At 37.5% G+C, this 16,217-nt stretch overlaps 1 protein-coding gene and 1 pseudogene across 1 annotated transcript; both read right to left on the bottom strand.

Moving 5' to 3' along the window:
- Nucleotides 1–77: 77 nt before the first annotated feature.
- PCDHB7 (protocadherin beta 7) lies at nt 78–4,504 on the bottom strand. The gene has a single exon (XM_074360827.1). It carries the CDS (start codon nt 4,248–4,250, stop codon nt 1,854–1,856), a length of 2,397 nt encoding a protein of 798 aa, XP_074216928.1. The 5' UTR covers nt 4,251–4,504; the 3' UTR covers nt 78–1,853.
- An 8,360-nt stretch (nt 4,505–12,864) lies between these two features.
- On the bottom strand, nt 12,865–12,993 carry LOC123614180 (U4 spliceosomal RNA; annotated as a pseudogene).
- Nucleotides 12,994–16,217: the final 3,224 nt, after the last annotated feature.

The following is a 16,217-nucleotide window of genomic DNA, read 5'->3' as shown; positions in this document are numbered from 1 at the left end:
ATCTGTGATGCTAGCATTGATTCTGTATCTCAGAAGGCTGTCATAGTTTTGTTAACTCCACTTCTCTTTTTTCAAGGTAAATTCAAAAAAACCTTTTATTTTGAAAAATTTCAAATCCCATAATGAAGGAAAATAGTAGGATGAACACTCAGGTACTCATAACTAACTAGAACAATTATCACTATTTTCCATAATTGTTTACCCTATCTCCCCAACATTTTCGCATCCCAGAAAAACTAAATATTCACCCATAAATACTACATTATACATCTCTAGCTTTTAACATCTTAAAAAAAAACACTACAATGTCCTTACCAAGCTAAGAAATTTGGTTAATATTATTTAATATCCACCTATATTCAGATTTCTCCAATTGTTTCAAAGTTGTTATGGCTGTTTGAATCAAGATCCAAACACAATCCACCATCCTTTACATCTGGTTGGTATGTCTATTAATTTCTCTCATTGTGTAAAATTCCCTCCTCCCCTTTTCCATGCCATTGATTTGCTGGAAAAAATGAGTAATTTTATTCTGATACTATATAAACAACTTAAGGTTCTACTGCTGTGAGATTCTCTTTTTTGGTCCATAGACTATATATCATTAGTAATGCACAGTAATATTACTATTATGAATTATCAGCACTAGCTTTTTGATATATTTGGAATACAAAATTCTGCATTAATTATCTGGAAAATTGTTAAAGAAAAAGCAGTTACAAATTTTATATCAGACAAGACTTTTCCTTAAGTCTCCAGAATCTGTAAGTAATTCAGTGATAATTAGTTTCTATTTAATACTATATATTTAAATTATTATTTTTCTTACACTTTTTCAATCACTGGAGTATATTAAACAGAAACTTTAAAAAATAAACTTTCAAATTAAAGGGGAAAAACATGTTAAAAAGAGTAGACCGGGACTACTGTAGGAAAATGACAGCAATGTGAGGAAACAAATAAAGCAATCAAAGTTATGTAATATTTCTATTCATGGCCATTAATCTTTTCTATGAAATGAAGGTCATATGTTCAGATAATAAGGAGAAAACACAGATTGATCGTTTTTTTTTTGCCACTTGAGATTTGGGTAGATCAGAGGTTTAAAAATAATAGTTGAATAATTGATCCAGAAAAACTGGATTACTAGTTTATACAAAAATAAAGCCACAGACAAGTACATATCTTATTCTTTCCAAATATAGAGAAAACTGAACAGGAATATAAATATGAGAAAAAGATTTCTCCTTAATTAGGGAGAAACATGCCAGATGATAATCTAACCAGAGAAAACAGTATAGCATTATAGCCAGGCCCCAGAATCAGAGGATTTAGGACAGATGCTCAGATCTGCCATTTATTAGTTGGTGACCTTAATGAACTCACTGAACCTCTGTGGACACCTACTTGCCCGTTTCTAAAATACCTCCTCTTACAGGTTTACCTCTAGAATATAAAGTGTTAAAATAGTGTATGATGCATAGTAAGTTTTTTTAAAAAATACATTTAGGGTAGGTATAATTGTACAGCACTCTAATCAACTCAGAAAATAAAAGTAGCAATAATGTTTGAGGACAGTGAATTCCAATTTAAAATGTCTCAAACAAGATTTGTCATGTAATAGATTGCACACAAAGCATAATTGAAATAGAGGACAATACACATTCCATGCTTTGTGGAGTGTTCTTAGGTCTAAAACTGGATCATGAAAAGTGTAAAAAAATTTATTCTATGACTTTAAAAATACTTCTACTTCAACTAGTGAGAAAGCACTCCTTTACAGGTAAATCAAGATAAATTTCTTAATAGGATTATAACAGGCATAATACCGGCATTTTATACCCCATGCTTTATCAGAAACTCGAATCATTCCGATATGAGGGATATTCTTCTACTTCCCTGCCTATGCTCTGGGATGCAAGATTGGGGATAATCGGCTTCAGGAACTTAAACTCGCTGGTCCCTAAATCTCCCCTCAGACGCACCTGGTACTGGTAGCTGTGGGACAGGGTGCCGGTGCCACTGACGTCCACCAGGTGGCCCGGGAAGGGGCCCTCGGGCACCGAGCAGCGACCCGCCCGCGCAGCCCCGCCCCGCCCGCACAGCCGCACCGCCACGAACACCAGCACCGAGAAGAGGAAGAGCGACGACACGGACGCCAAGGCCACCACCAGGTAGACGGTGAGCGGGTCGGCCGGCGCCGCGGCCGCCGCCTCCGCTTCCGCTTCCGGGGGCGGCAGGTGGGGCTGCGAGAAGCCGTCCACCAGCAGCACGTGCAGCGTGACGCTGGCCGACAGCGGCGGCTCGCCATTGTCCTTGACCAGCACCAGCAGCCTGTGCCTGGCCGCGTCGCGCTCGCTCAGCGGCCTGGCCGTGCGCACCTCGCCGTTGTGCGCCCACACGCCGAACAGCCCGGGCTCCGTGGCCTTGAGCAGCTGGTACGACAGCCAGGCGTTCTGGCCCGCGTCGCCGTCCACCGCCACCACCTTGGTCACCAGGTAGCCCGGCTCGGCCGCCCTGGGCAGCAGCTCGGTGCAGGGCGCCGAGGTGTTCTGCAGCGGGTACAGCACGAAGGGCGCGTTGTCGTTGTCGTCCTCCACGAGCACGCGCACCAGCGCCTGGCTGCTCAGCGGCGGCGAGCCGCGGTCGGCGGCGCCCACGCGGAACTCGAAGGCGCGCAGGGCCTCGTAGTCCAGGGACCGCAGGGCGAACAGGTGGCCGTTGTCGGCGTTGATGGACACGAGGGAGACCAGGGGCACGTGCGGGTCGGCGGGCGGCAGCAGCGAGTAGGTGACCTGGGCGTTGGCGCCGGCGTCTGTGTCTGTGGCGCTGACGGTGCCGATGTGCAGGGCGGGGCTGTTGTTCTCGCGGACCCGCAGGGTGTAGGAGGCCTGGGTGAAGGCGGGGGCGTTGTCGTTGACGTCGGACACCAGCACTGTTATGTTGTGCTGGGTTTTCAGCCTGGGAGTCCCCATGTCTGTGACGGTGATGGTGATGTTGTACTCGACTCTTTTTTCTCTGTCCAGCGGGCTTTCGGTTACCAGGGTATAGTAATTCTCTATAGATGGCTTCAGAACGAAGGGGAGGTCATCTGGGATGGAGCACACTGTCTTTGCATTGTTCCCTGAATCTCTGTCTCGAATCCTGAAAACAGCTACGACCGTCTCGGGTGAGTTTTCTTTAATTGGGCTAGTAAATGATGACATGAGCAGTTCTGGTGGGTTATCATTTATATCTGTTACCTGAACCATCACAGTACATTTTCCAGAAAGCCCTCCGCCGTCTTTGGCCTGAATAGTTAATGTGTAAGTTTGCATTTCCTCGTAGTTCAGTGCAGCTTTAAGATGAAGATTGCCGGATGTTGGATTGATTTGAAACGTTTTGAGAATTCTTTCAGTAGCGTAAAAAAATGCATAAACTATTTCTCCATTACTTCCAGTATCTAAATCTCTAGCTGACACGGTGACAACCAGGGAGCCAACAGGGCTATTCTCTGGCACCTGCACCTTGTAGAGAGACTGTACAAATTCAGGGATGTTGTCATTTATGTCCAAAACCAGAATGCGTACCAAGGCAGTCCCGGATCTGGCTGGAGAGCCACCATCCAAGGCTGTGAGGGTTAAAGTGAGCTCAAGCACCTCTTCACGATCCAGCACCCTATCCAGAACCAATTCAGGATAGATAATCCCCTCCCCACTATCATGGACAGTAATACGGAAATAGGCATTGGGGCTGATGGTGTAGTTTCTCAGGTTGTTAGTTCCAACATCTGAATCCTGTGCACTTTCTAGGAGAAATGCTGCCCCTGGAGTGGTACTTTCTAATATTTTCAAGGTAATCTCTCTATCTAGAAATACTGGAGAATGATCGTTGATGTCTCTGACCCATAACTCAGCACGGAAAATCTGAAGAGGCTTTTCCAGTAACAACTGGAAAGGCAGCACACACGGCTCTGTGGGACCACACAGTTCCTCTCGGTCTAATTTCTCATTTAGAAGTAAATGACCAGTAAGCGGGTCAAGTAGTAAAAATGGCATGTTCTGATCTGAAACAATTCTGGGTCCCCTTGCTGACAGTTCCCCCACCCCCAACCCCAGGTCATTTGCTAGGTTGGCCAGAAAGGTGCCTCTCTCTGTTTCCTCTTCCACAAAATACCGAAGCTGTTCCGCACCAGCCCAAGACACTCCCAGAAATACACAAAGAAATAGGACTTGCCTTTTCTTCACAGTACGCACCACTCTGGCCTCCATTCTTCATTTAACCAGTCTTTCAAAAACACTTTCAGCCTCAAGCAACTCTCAGAAGTGACATCAGCGGAATCCTTAGAAATGAGCTGGACAATAGCAATGCTTGTGGGGAGGGATCCCCACTTTCCCCCAACTCCTATTACAGTGGTTTCCTTTCCTCTACTTTACTGGTCTGGCCAGTTTTGCTCTTAACACTGGAATCTGCAACATCCTTTATGCGATTATTTTTTTCTCTTTTTAGCCAGCAGCGCCACCTTGCGTTTTGTGCATGTTATTCCCGTTTTCAAGAATAGAACAGAAAGATGGCGGATTAAAGGAGAAACTGCAGTAGAAGTGATATTTTTCCCCCCAAGTGCCTTTGCTGTTTCATCTTTTTCCTCAAATGGCCACAGTAGTCCTAGTAAGTAAGTGTTCACATCGTTTTCCTCTTAGTTAGTCTGAATTTGTAGAAAAATAAATCAGTTATTTTCCTTAATTTAAGTGCACAGAATTAAACTCTGGCTCCCTACCAGGAATAAATCGTAAGAAAACCTTTTCCTGTTTTTAAGTTTGATAATAAAGAATATATAAGGAAATGAAGTCTCCATCAAAGAGTCAACAAATATTGGTTGAGAGCCTTTTATTTGTTTGTAAACTGCCTAACAATAATGCTGCAAAGCAACTGGCCTTTTTTTTTTTTTTCCAGTTTCTTGTATATTAATTAACCCTCCCAGTTTCAAGGTCTTCACTCTTTACCCATGATATTTTTTGGAACACCTTTTACCCCTCAACCTCCACTACTCACTAGATTTAAGCATTATATGTATAAATTAGTGTTCACATATAATTTCAATGACTGGTATTTCCAAGCGTATGCAATGAATAATCTTTAAAAATTTTCTAATTTAAAAAAATTTTTGGAGGGGGAGACCCTTAGGTCTATTTATTTATTTATTTTTTAATGGAAGTACTGGAAATTGAACCCAGGACCTGTGCGTGCTAAGCGTGCGTGCTAAGCATGCTTTCTACCATTTAAGCTATACCCTTCCCCCCGAATACTCTTAAAATTGATAGTAGCAAGCAGGTGTCTTCCTTGCCTTTGTGGAAGTTCTTCTAGTATTTCATCTTTAACTGTGATAGCTGATCTCAATTTGGGGGTAAGTGCTCCCTTCTTTGGATCAAAAAAGTTTTCTTATTTTTCTTCATTCTTTCAAATTTTTAGAGCAATTTTTGACATATGTTGCATTTGTACTTCTATTCTTTAGCTTTTTAATTATTGAACTCTTGATATTACATATTACTGTTTTAATGCACAGTTGGATTTGATGAGCCAACACAGTTTTAGAATTTTTCTGGCTCATGTTGCTCTATGGGTGTGTGCGTGTGTGTGTAGTGTCTGTAATTTTGGTATTAAACTATCCTGGTCTCGTAGTATGGGCTAGGAAGCTTTACATCTACTTTTATGCAACATAATAGTTCTTTATAATTGTCTTTCTACATGCTTTATTGTAATTTTCCTTTTAAAACGGGTTGGGTTTGGGTAGTAAATCTATGACTATATTTTCTACTTTATTTTTGGTTGTTAATCTGTCTGGTTTTGTTTCTTTTTTAAATTTTTTTTATTTATTTACTGTTGTATCATTTTATCTTATTTTATCTTGGTGGGGAGAGGTAATCAGGTTTGTTTATTTTTAGAGGTACCGGGGATTGAACCCAGGACCTCAAGCATGCCAAGCATGTGCTCTACCACTTGAGCTATACCCTCCCCCACTAGGTTTTGTTTCTTTTTAAAGTAATTTGTATTTTATTTGAAAAACATTTATTTTATCTGGATTTGCAAATGTTTTGCTATTATATTTTCTTTGCATTATTTATATTTGGTTATGTCTCTATTATTAGTAATATTTAGTATTTTACCTCCTTTTTATTCTTGGGGAGACTTGCAAGATCTGTATTTTTCTGATCTTTTAAAACACACTTTTTCAAAATAATCTATGACCTTGATTCAATATCAAATAGTTTTTTTTAATAAAATACAATGGTTTTCTGCCCTTTCCCTCTTCACCTTCCCAATAAAGAGACTTTTTGAGGTAACATTGGTTTATAACCTTATTCAAGTTTCATATGTACATTACAGTTTCACTTCTGTATACAGGTGTGTGCTGTGCTCACCATCAAAAGTTTAGCTTTTATGTGTCGCCACACATTTGACCCCTTTACACATTTCGCCCTACCCCTACCCACCTTCTCTGGTGACCACTGCTCTGTTCTCTGTATCTATGTGTTTGTTTTTGTTTGCTTTGTTTTTCGTTTTGTTCTTGGCTTTTTATATTTCACATATAAGTGAAATCATACAGTATTTGTCTTTCTCCCTCTGACTTATTTCACTTAGAATAATACCCTCAACGTCCATCCATGTTGTTGCAAATGGCAAGATTTCATCTTTTTTTATGCTGGTAGTATTCCATTTTGTGTGTGTATACATACAAAATACGTATTATATATCACATCTTCTTTATCCCATTATCTGTTGATGGGTATTTAGGTTGTTTCCATATCTTGGCTATTTTGAATAATGCTGCAATGAACATAGGGGTGCATATATCTTTTTAAATTAGTGTTTTCATTTTCTTCAGATGAATACCCAGAGGTGTAATAGCTGGATCATGTGGTAGTTCTATTCTTAGTTTTTTGAGGAATCTCCGTACTGTTTTCCATAGTGGCTGCACAATTGATATTATCAACAGTGTATGAGGGTTCCCTTTTCTCCATATCATCTTCAACATTTGTTATTTCTTGCCTTTTTGATAATAGCCATTCTCATGGGTGTGAAGTGATATCTCATTGTGGTTTTGATTTGCATTTCCCTAAAATTGGTGCTGGTTGAATATCTTTTCATGTGGCTGTTGGCCACCTGTATGTCTTTTTGGAAAAGTATCTATTCAGATCTTCTACTCATTTTAAAATCAGGTTGTTTTGTCTTTGTTGAGTTCTATGAGTTCTTTATATATTTTCATATTAACCCCTTACTGGATATATGATTTGCAAGTATCTTCTCCCATTTGTTAGGTTGTCCTTTTGCTGTGCAGAAGCTTTTTAGTTTGATGTAATCCCATTTGTTTATTTTTGATTTTGTTTCCCTTGCTTGAGGAGACATATCCAGAAAGGTATTGCTAAGACTGGTATCAAAGAGCTTACTGCATATGTTTTCTTCAAGGATTTTTATGGTTTCAGGTCTTATATTCAAGTCTTTAATCCATTTTGAGTTGATTTTTATGTATGGCATAAGATAGTGGTATAGTTTCATTATTCTGCATATGGCTCTCCAGATTTATCAACATCATTTATAGAAGAAACTATCCTTTCTCCTGTGTTCTTTGCCCCTTTGCTGTGAATTAACTGTTCAAATATGCATGGGTTTATTTCTGGGCTCTCATTTCGTTCCATTGATCTGTGCGTCTATTTTTCTGTGAGTACCATGCTGTTTCGCTTATTATAGCATTAAGCAGCCATTTTCAACTCTTTAGTTATTTCTTCTGCCTCTAATCTGTATTCTGCTGTATTTTGGTTAATTAGTTTTAGACATTATCAGCTGAATCCTTATTATGTTGGATTAGGTTTTAGCTCTTTCATGCCTTCTTTCATTTACAGTATCATTGGGATCCTTGTTGTGTACTCATTATATCTTCTTTCTTTTTTCCTTGAAGTTAATAATAACCTTGCCTTTTCATTTACTTGTTTTCTTTCTATCTATCACCTATTCTTCCCACACTTCCAATTGCCTCTCAGTACAATTTTCCACGTGGTCATTCCCATATCTCCTGAGATATCAATTCTCCTTTAAATTGAGTGGTTGCTCTCCACATCTGCAGTACAGTTTTCATCCTGGACCTTTACTTTGCTCTCATTCTTGGAATTCTCTTTGCCTTTTATTCTGGTTGGGTTTCCTGTTTGAAAGATTTAATTTCTTCCTAGTTTTTGGCTTATTCTATAGCTTTAATCAATCACATCCTCCAGTAGTTTCATCTGATTGAAAATATGTCAGGGGACTTGCTGATGATATCCTTCAAAATGCCTGTCTCTTGAGTCATACATCTTCAAACTGGACTAGTTGTTCACTATGCTGGAGACACGTGTCATCCTGGGATCATCCTTCAGTGTCATCTGGAGATTCATTTCACTTGTTCTGCTTTGGATTGTCTCTTTTCTATTTCTTCTGACTTCCTCTCAGATTAATCTTTCATTTTGACAAATATGTTCTGGTAGTTTCCTGAGAAGGGTATATGAGAGTTAAATTTTATTGTGACCTTGAGTGTATTAAATTATCTTTATTTTGTCCTCAAACTTGATTGTAAGTTTGACTGATCATAGAGTTTTAGATTGTAAATAAATTTTCCTCAGAATTTTAAAATATTTTGTCAGTGAGTTCCCTAAGCCAATGTGTTAAGAAATCTAAAGCAGAATTTATTTCATATCTTCTATAGGTGACCCATATTTTTATTTCCTGTTGTAGTACTTTGTTATTGTCTCAAGCATTTTAAACTTAAATGCGAATGTATCTTGATTTGAGCTTATTTTCATCCATTGTACAGGACAATTGGTAAGCCCTTTCATCTAAAAAACTAATTTCCTGTAGCTCTTAGAAACTTTCTATTTCCTTCATTTAATTTACCTTTTTCCTTTTTGCTTTGTTTTTATTTCTGTATTTCTTTTTAGAAACTTTCTTCAGGAGTTTAATTCAGGTGTCTATTCTTGATTTAGTTTGGGATACTAAAGAGCTGAGTAGTAGCTTTGACTGTGGTATCCGGACTTGTACATTTTGATCATTACTCTAAGGTGAACTGGGAGCTCCTGTGGTTGAGGAAACCCCAGTGTCAGTGTGATTAGGTCTTTTCCCTTGGGCTGGTCAGATTCCCCAACTCTTTAAAAATCTCCTACCCAGGAGGAAAAGGTACAGATTGAAAAGATAAAGGACTGAGTGAGGGAAGAGGTGTGTAGGCCTGCATTATTCAGGATAGGTTAGGTTATGCTTCAGTACTAAACAGTTACAACACATCTTAATAGTTTAACACAATGAAGGTTGACTTCTTGCTCACACTATATATCCCATACAGTTCAGCACAGGGCCCTCCTCCCAGTCCTCAGTGAGCGATCTATCTAGGCTTTTGGAGATTTCCATCTCTACAAGTCTTTCATGATTACTATAGTGGAGAAACTAAATATGTTAAACCATGCACTGTCTCCAAAAGTTCCAGCCTGTAAGTAAAGTATGTCACTTCTCATTTTTTACTGGACAAATGAAATTACATGGCCACGAGTATTTTAAACAGGAAATAGAATTGAAATTCTACCATGTGTCTGAGAAGAGAACTGAAATATTTGTAATTGGTCCCAGTGACTATCATAGTATTTTAACAATCAGTGCTCACTATCTAGAGATCACCTATTTCCGCTACACATATTTCCCCTGCCCTCAATTTTGACCATGGGCCTTCTAATATAATGACTCTCTTTTTCTTCAGTCATCAGAAGATAAAACTTCAGACTTTTGCTGGGGTCAGGGGAGTAGGTTACTCAGTTACTGGAGTGGGGTAAAGTGATCTGACTGTTAAAAGTTTAACTGATTTTGAAGCAATTTTAACATAATTCTACTTATTTGGCATCCTGTTGTCATTTCCATAGTATCTAGGGCTGACAGTTCTGATACTTCTGAAAATCTTGCAGTCTAAGCAGGATTGGTTCTCAGCTTTTCCCACTTCAGGATTGGTAGTTGGTTTATCAGGTCTACTGAGTTATCCATGTACTTTCTAGCTACTAACTTGGATTGGTTATTAGATGAGCATATGATTGTATTTCTCCATACTGATGATGTGTTTTGTAGCCAAAAAATTCTTGTTCCACTAAAAGCTTAGCCCTCAAAGTAATGAAGTAATAAATTCAATTTCTGGGACAAGATCCTTTGGACCAGTGGTGCTTCCCCACTGTGCTGTTGGCACTGTCATCCATTCCTACTTCCTTTTATTAATTTTTTAAAAGCTCAGGGTCTGCAAAGCTTAAAATTCCATTTTACAGGATCCTGTGAATTATTATTCTGGACGTAAATTAGGTTTTACCAATGAGATACCTTCACATGAACCTTTGAAGACAGGTAGAGGTCATCTTTCCATTGTCATTGCTGTTGACCAGCAGATCAGAAAGATGTGAGTGCTTGCAGCCAAGTCAGCATCTATGTCCAGCCATCAGTTTCATAGGGAACTGGAGGCCATTGTGGCAGCCAGACACTATGTTCCAGTGTGTAGTCACCAGTTTTGGAGGTGGGAGGGGAGAGGCCATTTTGGCAGCAAGAGTTTTGGGAGCAGCAATAGCAGCAGCTTCCTGATTTCTGTATGGCAGCAACGGTAGAATGCCTTCAAAACCAGGAGTTTGGTGTTGACTCTCTTGCTTCTACTTGTCCAGTTCTTCCAACTTTGTAAGCGTCTAATTCCCTCTGTCAAATATCTCTTTTTTCCCTTTGGTTAGATGTACATAGAGTGGTTTCTAGTTTGTTTTATTTTGTTTTTGTCTTGAACTCTGAATAATTCACCCAAACTCAGTTTTATCTTCTTTATAATTTGAGTGAAAAAATTTACACCTTGAATTATAAGGAATAGGAGCTTCTCACTTAGACTTTGTAAAGGAAAAGACATAAATATAAAATTATTAAGCAGTTAAGGCACTATTCTCTTAAGCTAACACATCTTGGTTTAAGAATAGGGAAGAATAAAAAATTATGGGTGCACTCCTGAGACTAAGGATAAAAGTGTTTAATAAATTTAATGTATATATTTTAAGAAATATATAACATGGTCTGAAAGTGAATTAGAAACTCTTTCCCCTAATGTGTAATATAATAGATAAAAATTAGTTTTAAAATGTCATTATGGGTGCACTCTATTTGTGAATAAATAAGAAAAGGACTCAACATCACATACATTTTAAAAGATGATAACTAGCTCACATATTCTAAATGATATATAGTTAAGTGAAGGAAGCAAGTATCAAATAGTATAAATAGTACATAAGCATTTATAAAAATAAATATTTTGTTAAGAGTTTTTAAGTTTATAAAGCCAGACAATAAAATAACAGATTGAAATTTACTCACTAATTTAGTCAATACTCATTCATCTATAGTTACTTCAGTATGTATTTTTCTAAACACAATAGAAAAAGCTCTCTCCATGAGGAGACTATAACCTAGTGCGGAAACAAGATCACTGATTTGACTGGGCAGAGTACCCAATGAATAGAACAATTGATTTAATAGATTCAAAGAAAAAATAGCCTAATATGTCACTGAAATAATGGCAAAATTGAATCTTCAATTTGAAAAGACATTAGGCAGAGCTTCTCATTTCTGAAACTGATGGCATAGATAATTCAGATGACCCTCCTGTGAAAAACAATAAAAAGTAATGGACAAGACTTTTAAAAAATCACTTAAAAATACTGAAGAGCTAAAAACATAGTGAAAAAAGTCTAATTTTTGATGGAAAGCTGTAATAGAGGGATAAACAGTATATCAGAACAACAAAACTTAGTATTCTCTCAGGGCATTTAAAAACATTTTCCCTTGGACTTTGACTTGAAGCTATGTGAGATCAAAGATCAAGTCTCAGGGCCAGCTGAATGTGCAGCATAGTGTATGAAGATCCTACCTGTTCTAAGTGACCCCACAGGGCTGTATCCACAATGCAAACACAGTGGAAACACCAACAAATCTAAACCTGCTCCCTCCCTCAATTCCAGGGAATTATAGGGAAGGTTCCTGGTGTTAAGTAGAGCACAAGAAAAAGAAAAGAAAACATGTGTAGGAGAATTGTAGTTACAGATTGGTCATCATGTATGTTTGTATTTTGAACACGCATGGTTTGAGCTGCAAGAAACTGCAAGTCATAAACATGGTTTGTGATGGTCCCCTGCTTACAGTGTTTCCAGGATCCTGGCTGAAACAAATGAAAATCAGTTTTGAAGGATAGAACACGCAACTGAGGCCTTGAGGACACCATACAAATACATTTTCAAGGGTAATCAATTATATGATTCACACAAAGAAACAAAGACAACATGAATGAGAAGAATCAGCAACAATACAGCAGAAATATGCCCATACAAACTTCAGTTATGAGAACTATCAGACAGATTTAAAAACCAATTATACTGACCACATATAAATATATAAACGACATCCTTGAAAATATCTGCATGGAACAGATTGAAAGGGTACACTGAATATCAGGAAAAGTGATACAAAATTATCAAAATTATGACATAACCTGTTAAAGATAATAAATTTCAAGGATAGAAAGCAAGTCACCTACAGGTGAAGAAAACAGGCTTCAGATTTCTTCTCATCAACATTTAATGCCAGAACACAATAGACATGTCTGAAGGGTTCCGAGAGAAAGAAATCATGGTTCAATACTTTTATACCTAGCCAAGACGTTGTTCAGGTACAAAGATAACTGCGGCAAACAGAAAGAATTGATAAAACATTGCATTGGTATTCATGAGTGCTTACTGAAAGAAAAAAACTACCTAAGGATGAAATTCAGTCAACTTATAGATGAACTAAAACTATGATGAAGGGGGCTAATGTAATATTTGGTGTCAACAAATCTCTGAAGAAAAGAAAGTGGACTGAAAAATTTTAGGAAAAGTTTTCAATTAGCAATAATTGTGCCTTGGGTAAACCTCATTGGCTGCAATACTGCCACAGTGCAAAAGCTGGCTGAAGAATTTTATACACAGCCAAATAATACTTCTCAAGTATGTGACAATTCAAGAAATAACAGTACCTATAAATTCTTCTTTAAAGGATTACACCTGATGAAATCCAGCAAACCAAGAGATGATGCAATATAAATATTGCCTAATCAGCTTTTTATTGTCTCATAAAAAGACAGCCAAGCAGCATAATACAGATAAGGCAAAGTCTCTAACATGAGGGTAGAGACCAGAGACAAAGAGCACAAAAGTAATTCCAAAGAAAAATGAAATGCTAGGATCAGAAGAAAAATTTAAAAACCTAAAACTAGTATCTTCAGAGATGTAAGAAAGGACCAAGTCTCTGTTATACAATAAAAGGCTACCAAAAAAGAGAAAGAAAATATATGGGAAAAATAAAACAATAAAAGGCTGCCATTGATGGATGAAGACTTAAATATAAGGGCTAAAGCTATAACACACTTAGAAGAAAACATAGGTGTAAATCTCTATGATGTTGGATTATTAAGCAAGGATTTCTTAGATATGACACCAAAAGCATAAGCAACCAAAGTGAAAACTAAATAAATTATGCTTCCTTAAAATAAAAAAAACAACTTTTGTGCTTCAAAGGACACTATCAATAAAGTTAAAAGACAAACCAAAGAATGGGAGGAACTATTTGTAAATCATATCTCTGATAAGGGTCTAGTAACCAGAATAAATAGAGAACTCCAACTCAACAATAAAAAGACCAAAATCCTATTTTAAAATGTGCAAAGAATTTGAGTACATATTTCTCCAAAGAAGATATTCACATGGTCAATACACAAATTAAAAGATGCTCAACATCATTAATCACCTGGGAAAAGCAAATCAAACTATAATGAGATACTACTTCACACCTTCTAGGATGGCTGTAATCAAAAAGAAAATAACAGGTGTTAGTGAGGTGAAACTGGAACCCCTCCTACACTGTCAATGGAAATGTAAAATAGTACAGTTATTTAGGAAAAGAGTTTGGCAATTCCTTAAAAAGTTAAACAGAGTCATTGTGATTTAGCAATTCTAATTCTAGGTATATACCCAAGAGGATCAAAAACAAATGTCCAAATAAAAACTTGTACATGAATGTTCATAGCAGCATTATTCATATTAGCCAAAAAGTGGAAACAAACCCAAATGTCCATCAGCTGATAAAATGTAATTCATCAATACCATATTGCATTATTTGACCATAAAAAAAGAAGGAAGTACTGATGATGTGTGCCACAACATGGATGAACCTTGGAAATATTATGCTAAGTGAAGGAAGACAGACTCAAAAGTTACATACTGTATGATTCCATTTATATAAAATGTCCAGAACAGGCAAATCCATAGAGACAAAGTTCAAAAATACACAAATGACAAATGCTAGAGAGGCTGTGGAGAAAAGGGAACCCTCCTACACTGCTGGTGGGAATGCAGTTTGGTGCAGCCACTGTGGGAAACAGATTCCTCAAAAGATTAGGAAAAGACTTACCATATGACCCAGTCATCCTGCTCCTGGGCATATATCCAGAAGGAACCCTACTTCAGAAAGACACCTGCACCCCAATGTGTATAGCAGCACTATTTACAATAGCCAAGACATGGAAACAGCCTAAATGTCCATCAACAGATGACTGGGTAAAGAAGATGTGGTATATGTATACAATGGAATACTACTCAGCCATAAAACCTGACAACATAACGCCATTTGCAGCAACATGGATGTTCCTGGAGAATGTCATTCTAAATGAAGTAAGCCAGAAAGAGAAAGAAAAATACCACATGAGATTGCTCATATGTGGAATCTAAAAAAAAACCACATAAATACAAAACAAAAACAGAATCATAGACATAGAATACAAACTTGTGGTTGCCAAGGGGGTGGGCGGTGGGAAGGGACAGACTGGGATTTCAAAATGTAGAATTATAAACAAGATTATACTGTATAGAGCAGGAAAATATATACAAGATCTTATGGTAGCTCACAGAGAAAACAATGTGACAATGAATATATATATGTTCATGTATAACTGAAAAATTGTGCTCTACACTGGAATTTGACACAACATTGTAAAATTATTAAAACTCAATAAAAAATGTTAAAAGCAAAAGCAAAACAAAAAAAAAACAAAAAAAAAACCCAAAACATATAGTCGATTAGTGGTTGCCAAAGGCTGGAGGGAGGAAGGAAGGGGAAGTGACTGCTAATGGGTACCAGGTTTCTTTTCAGGGTGATGAAAATGTTCTGAAATTAGATAGTGGTAATGAGTGTACAACCTTTTGAGTACACTAAAAACCACTGAATAGCCTTAAAATATGACTGTTAGGGTATGTAAATTATATCTCAATTAAAAATTAAAAACTAAGAGGTTACTATAGAAAGAAAAAGAACAAGAGGAAGCTTTATAAAAGGAAAACTATAATAGCAAAAGTTTAAAACTCAATTAGAAGGGTTAAAAAATAGGTTGAGAAAAACTGTTAGAATCCAGGGAAATAAAGACAAGAGGTAATAAATAGAGAAAGATTAAGAAAAATTAAATATCAACCAAGGAGTTCACTATGCAACTGACAAGAGTTACAGACTAAGAAAACAAAGAAAATTGAGCAGAGGAAATAATTTTTAAAATTACACACACACAAAAATCCCAAATCCTGTCCTACTCTAAAGAACGTATGTCACAAGATTTACAAATCAAATTGAGTAATTATCACACTAGAAGACAAAATTCTTACAACATGAGACATAAGAAATTCTAGAGATAATATACTGGAGATAATATACAATGACCTAATTTAATCTTAAGTTTTCTCAGCCTCAATACTATTGGCATTTGGGGCCAGGTCATTCTTTGTGGTTGGGTGGAGGGTGCTGTCTTGTGTGTTGTAAGAACATCTAGCAGCATCCCTGGCACACCACTAGATGCCAGTAGCGCCATCTCCTCCAACTGTGACAATCAAAAATGTTTCCAGACATTACCAAATGTTGCCTGCTGTCAGTATTGCCCTCCATTGAGAACCTGGGATCTACAAAGAAAATAAGTCTCTGAAGAGAATGTGTAGTCAGAATGTTGAACATCTCAACATTGGAGATTAGAAGACAAGGAGGAATGCCTTCAGAATACTAGAAGCAAGTAATTCCTCATCCGTACTTCTACATCCAACAAAATCAAATCAACAGGTGATTTTGTGGCATCCAAAATTTTCAGATGTTCA

This window comes from Camelus bactrianus, chromosome 3 (assembly GCF_048773025.1).
Source record: "Camelus bactrianus isolate YW-2024 breed Bactrian camel chromosome 3, ASM4877302v1, whole genome shotgun sequence".
NCBI lineage: Eukaryota > Metazoa > Chordata > Mammalia > Artiodactyla > Camelidae > Camelus > Camelus bactrianus.
Note: the sequence above shows the minus strand (reverse complement) of the source record. Positions and strands in the feature narration are given on the sequence as shown.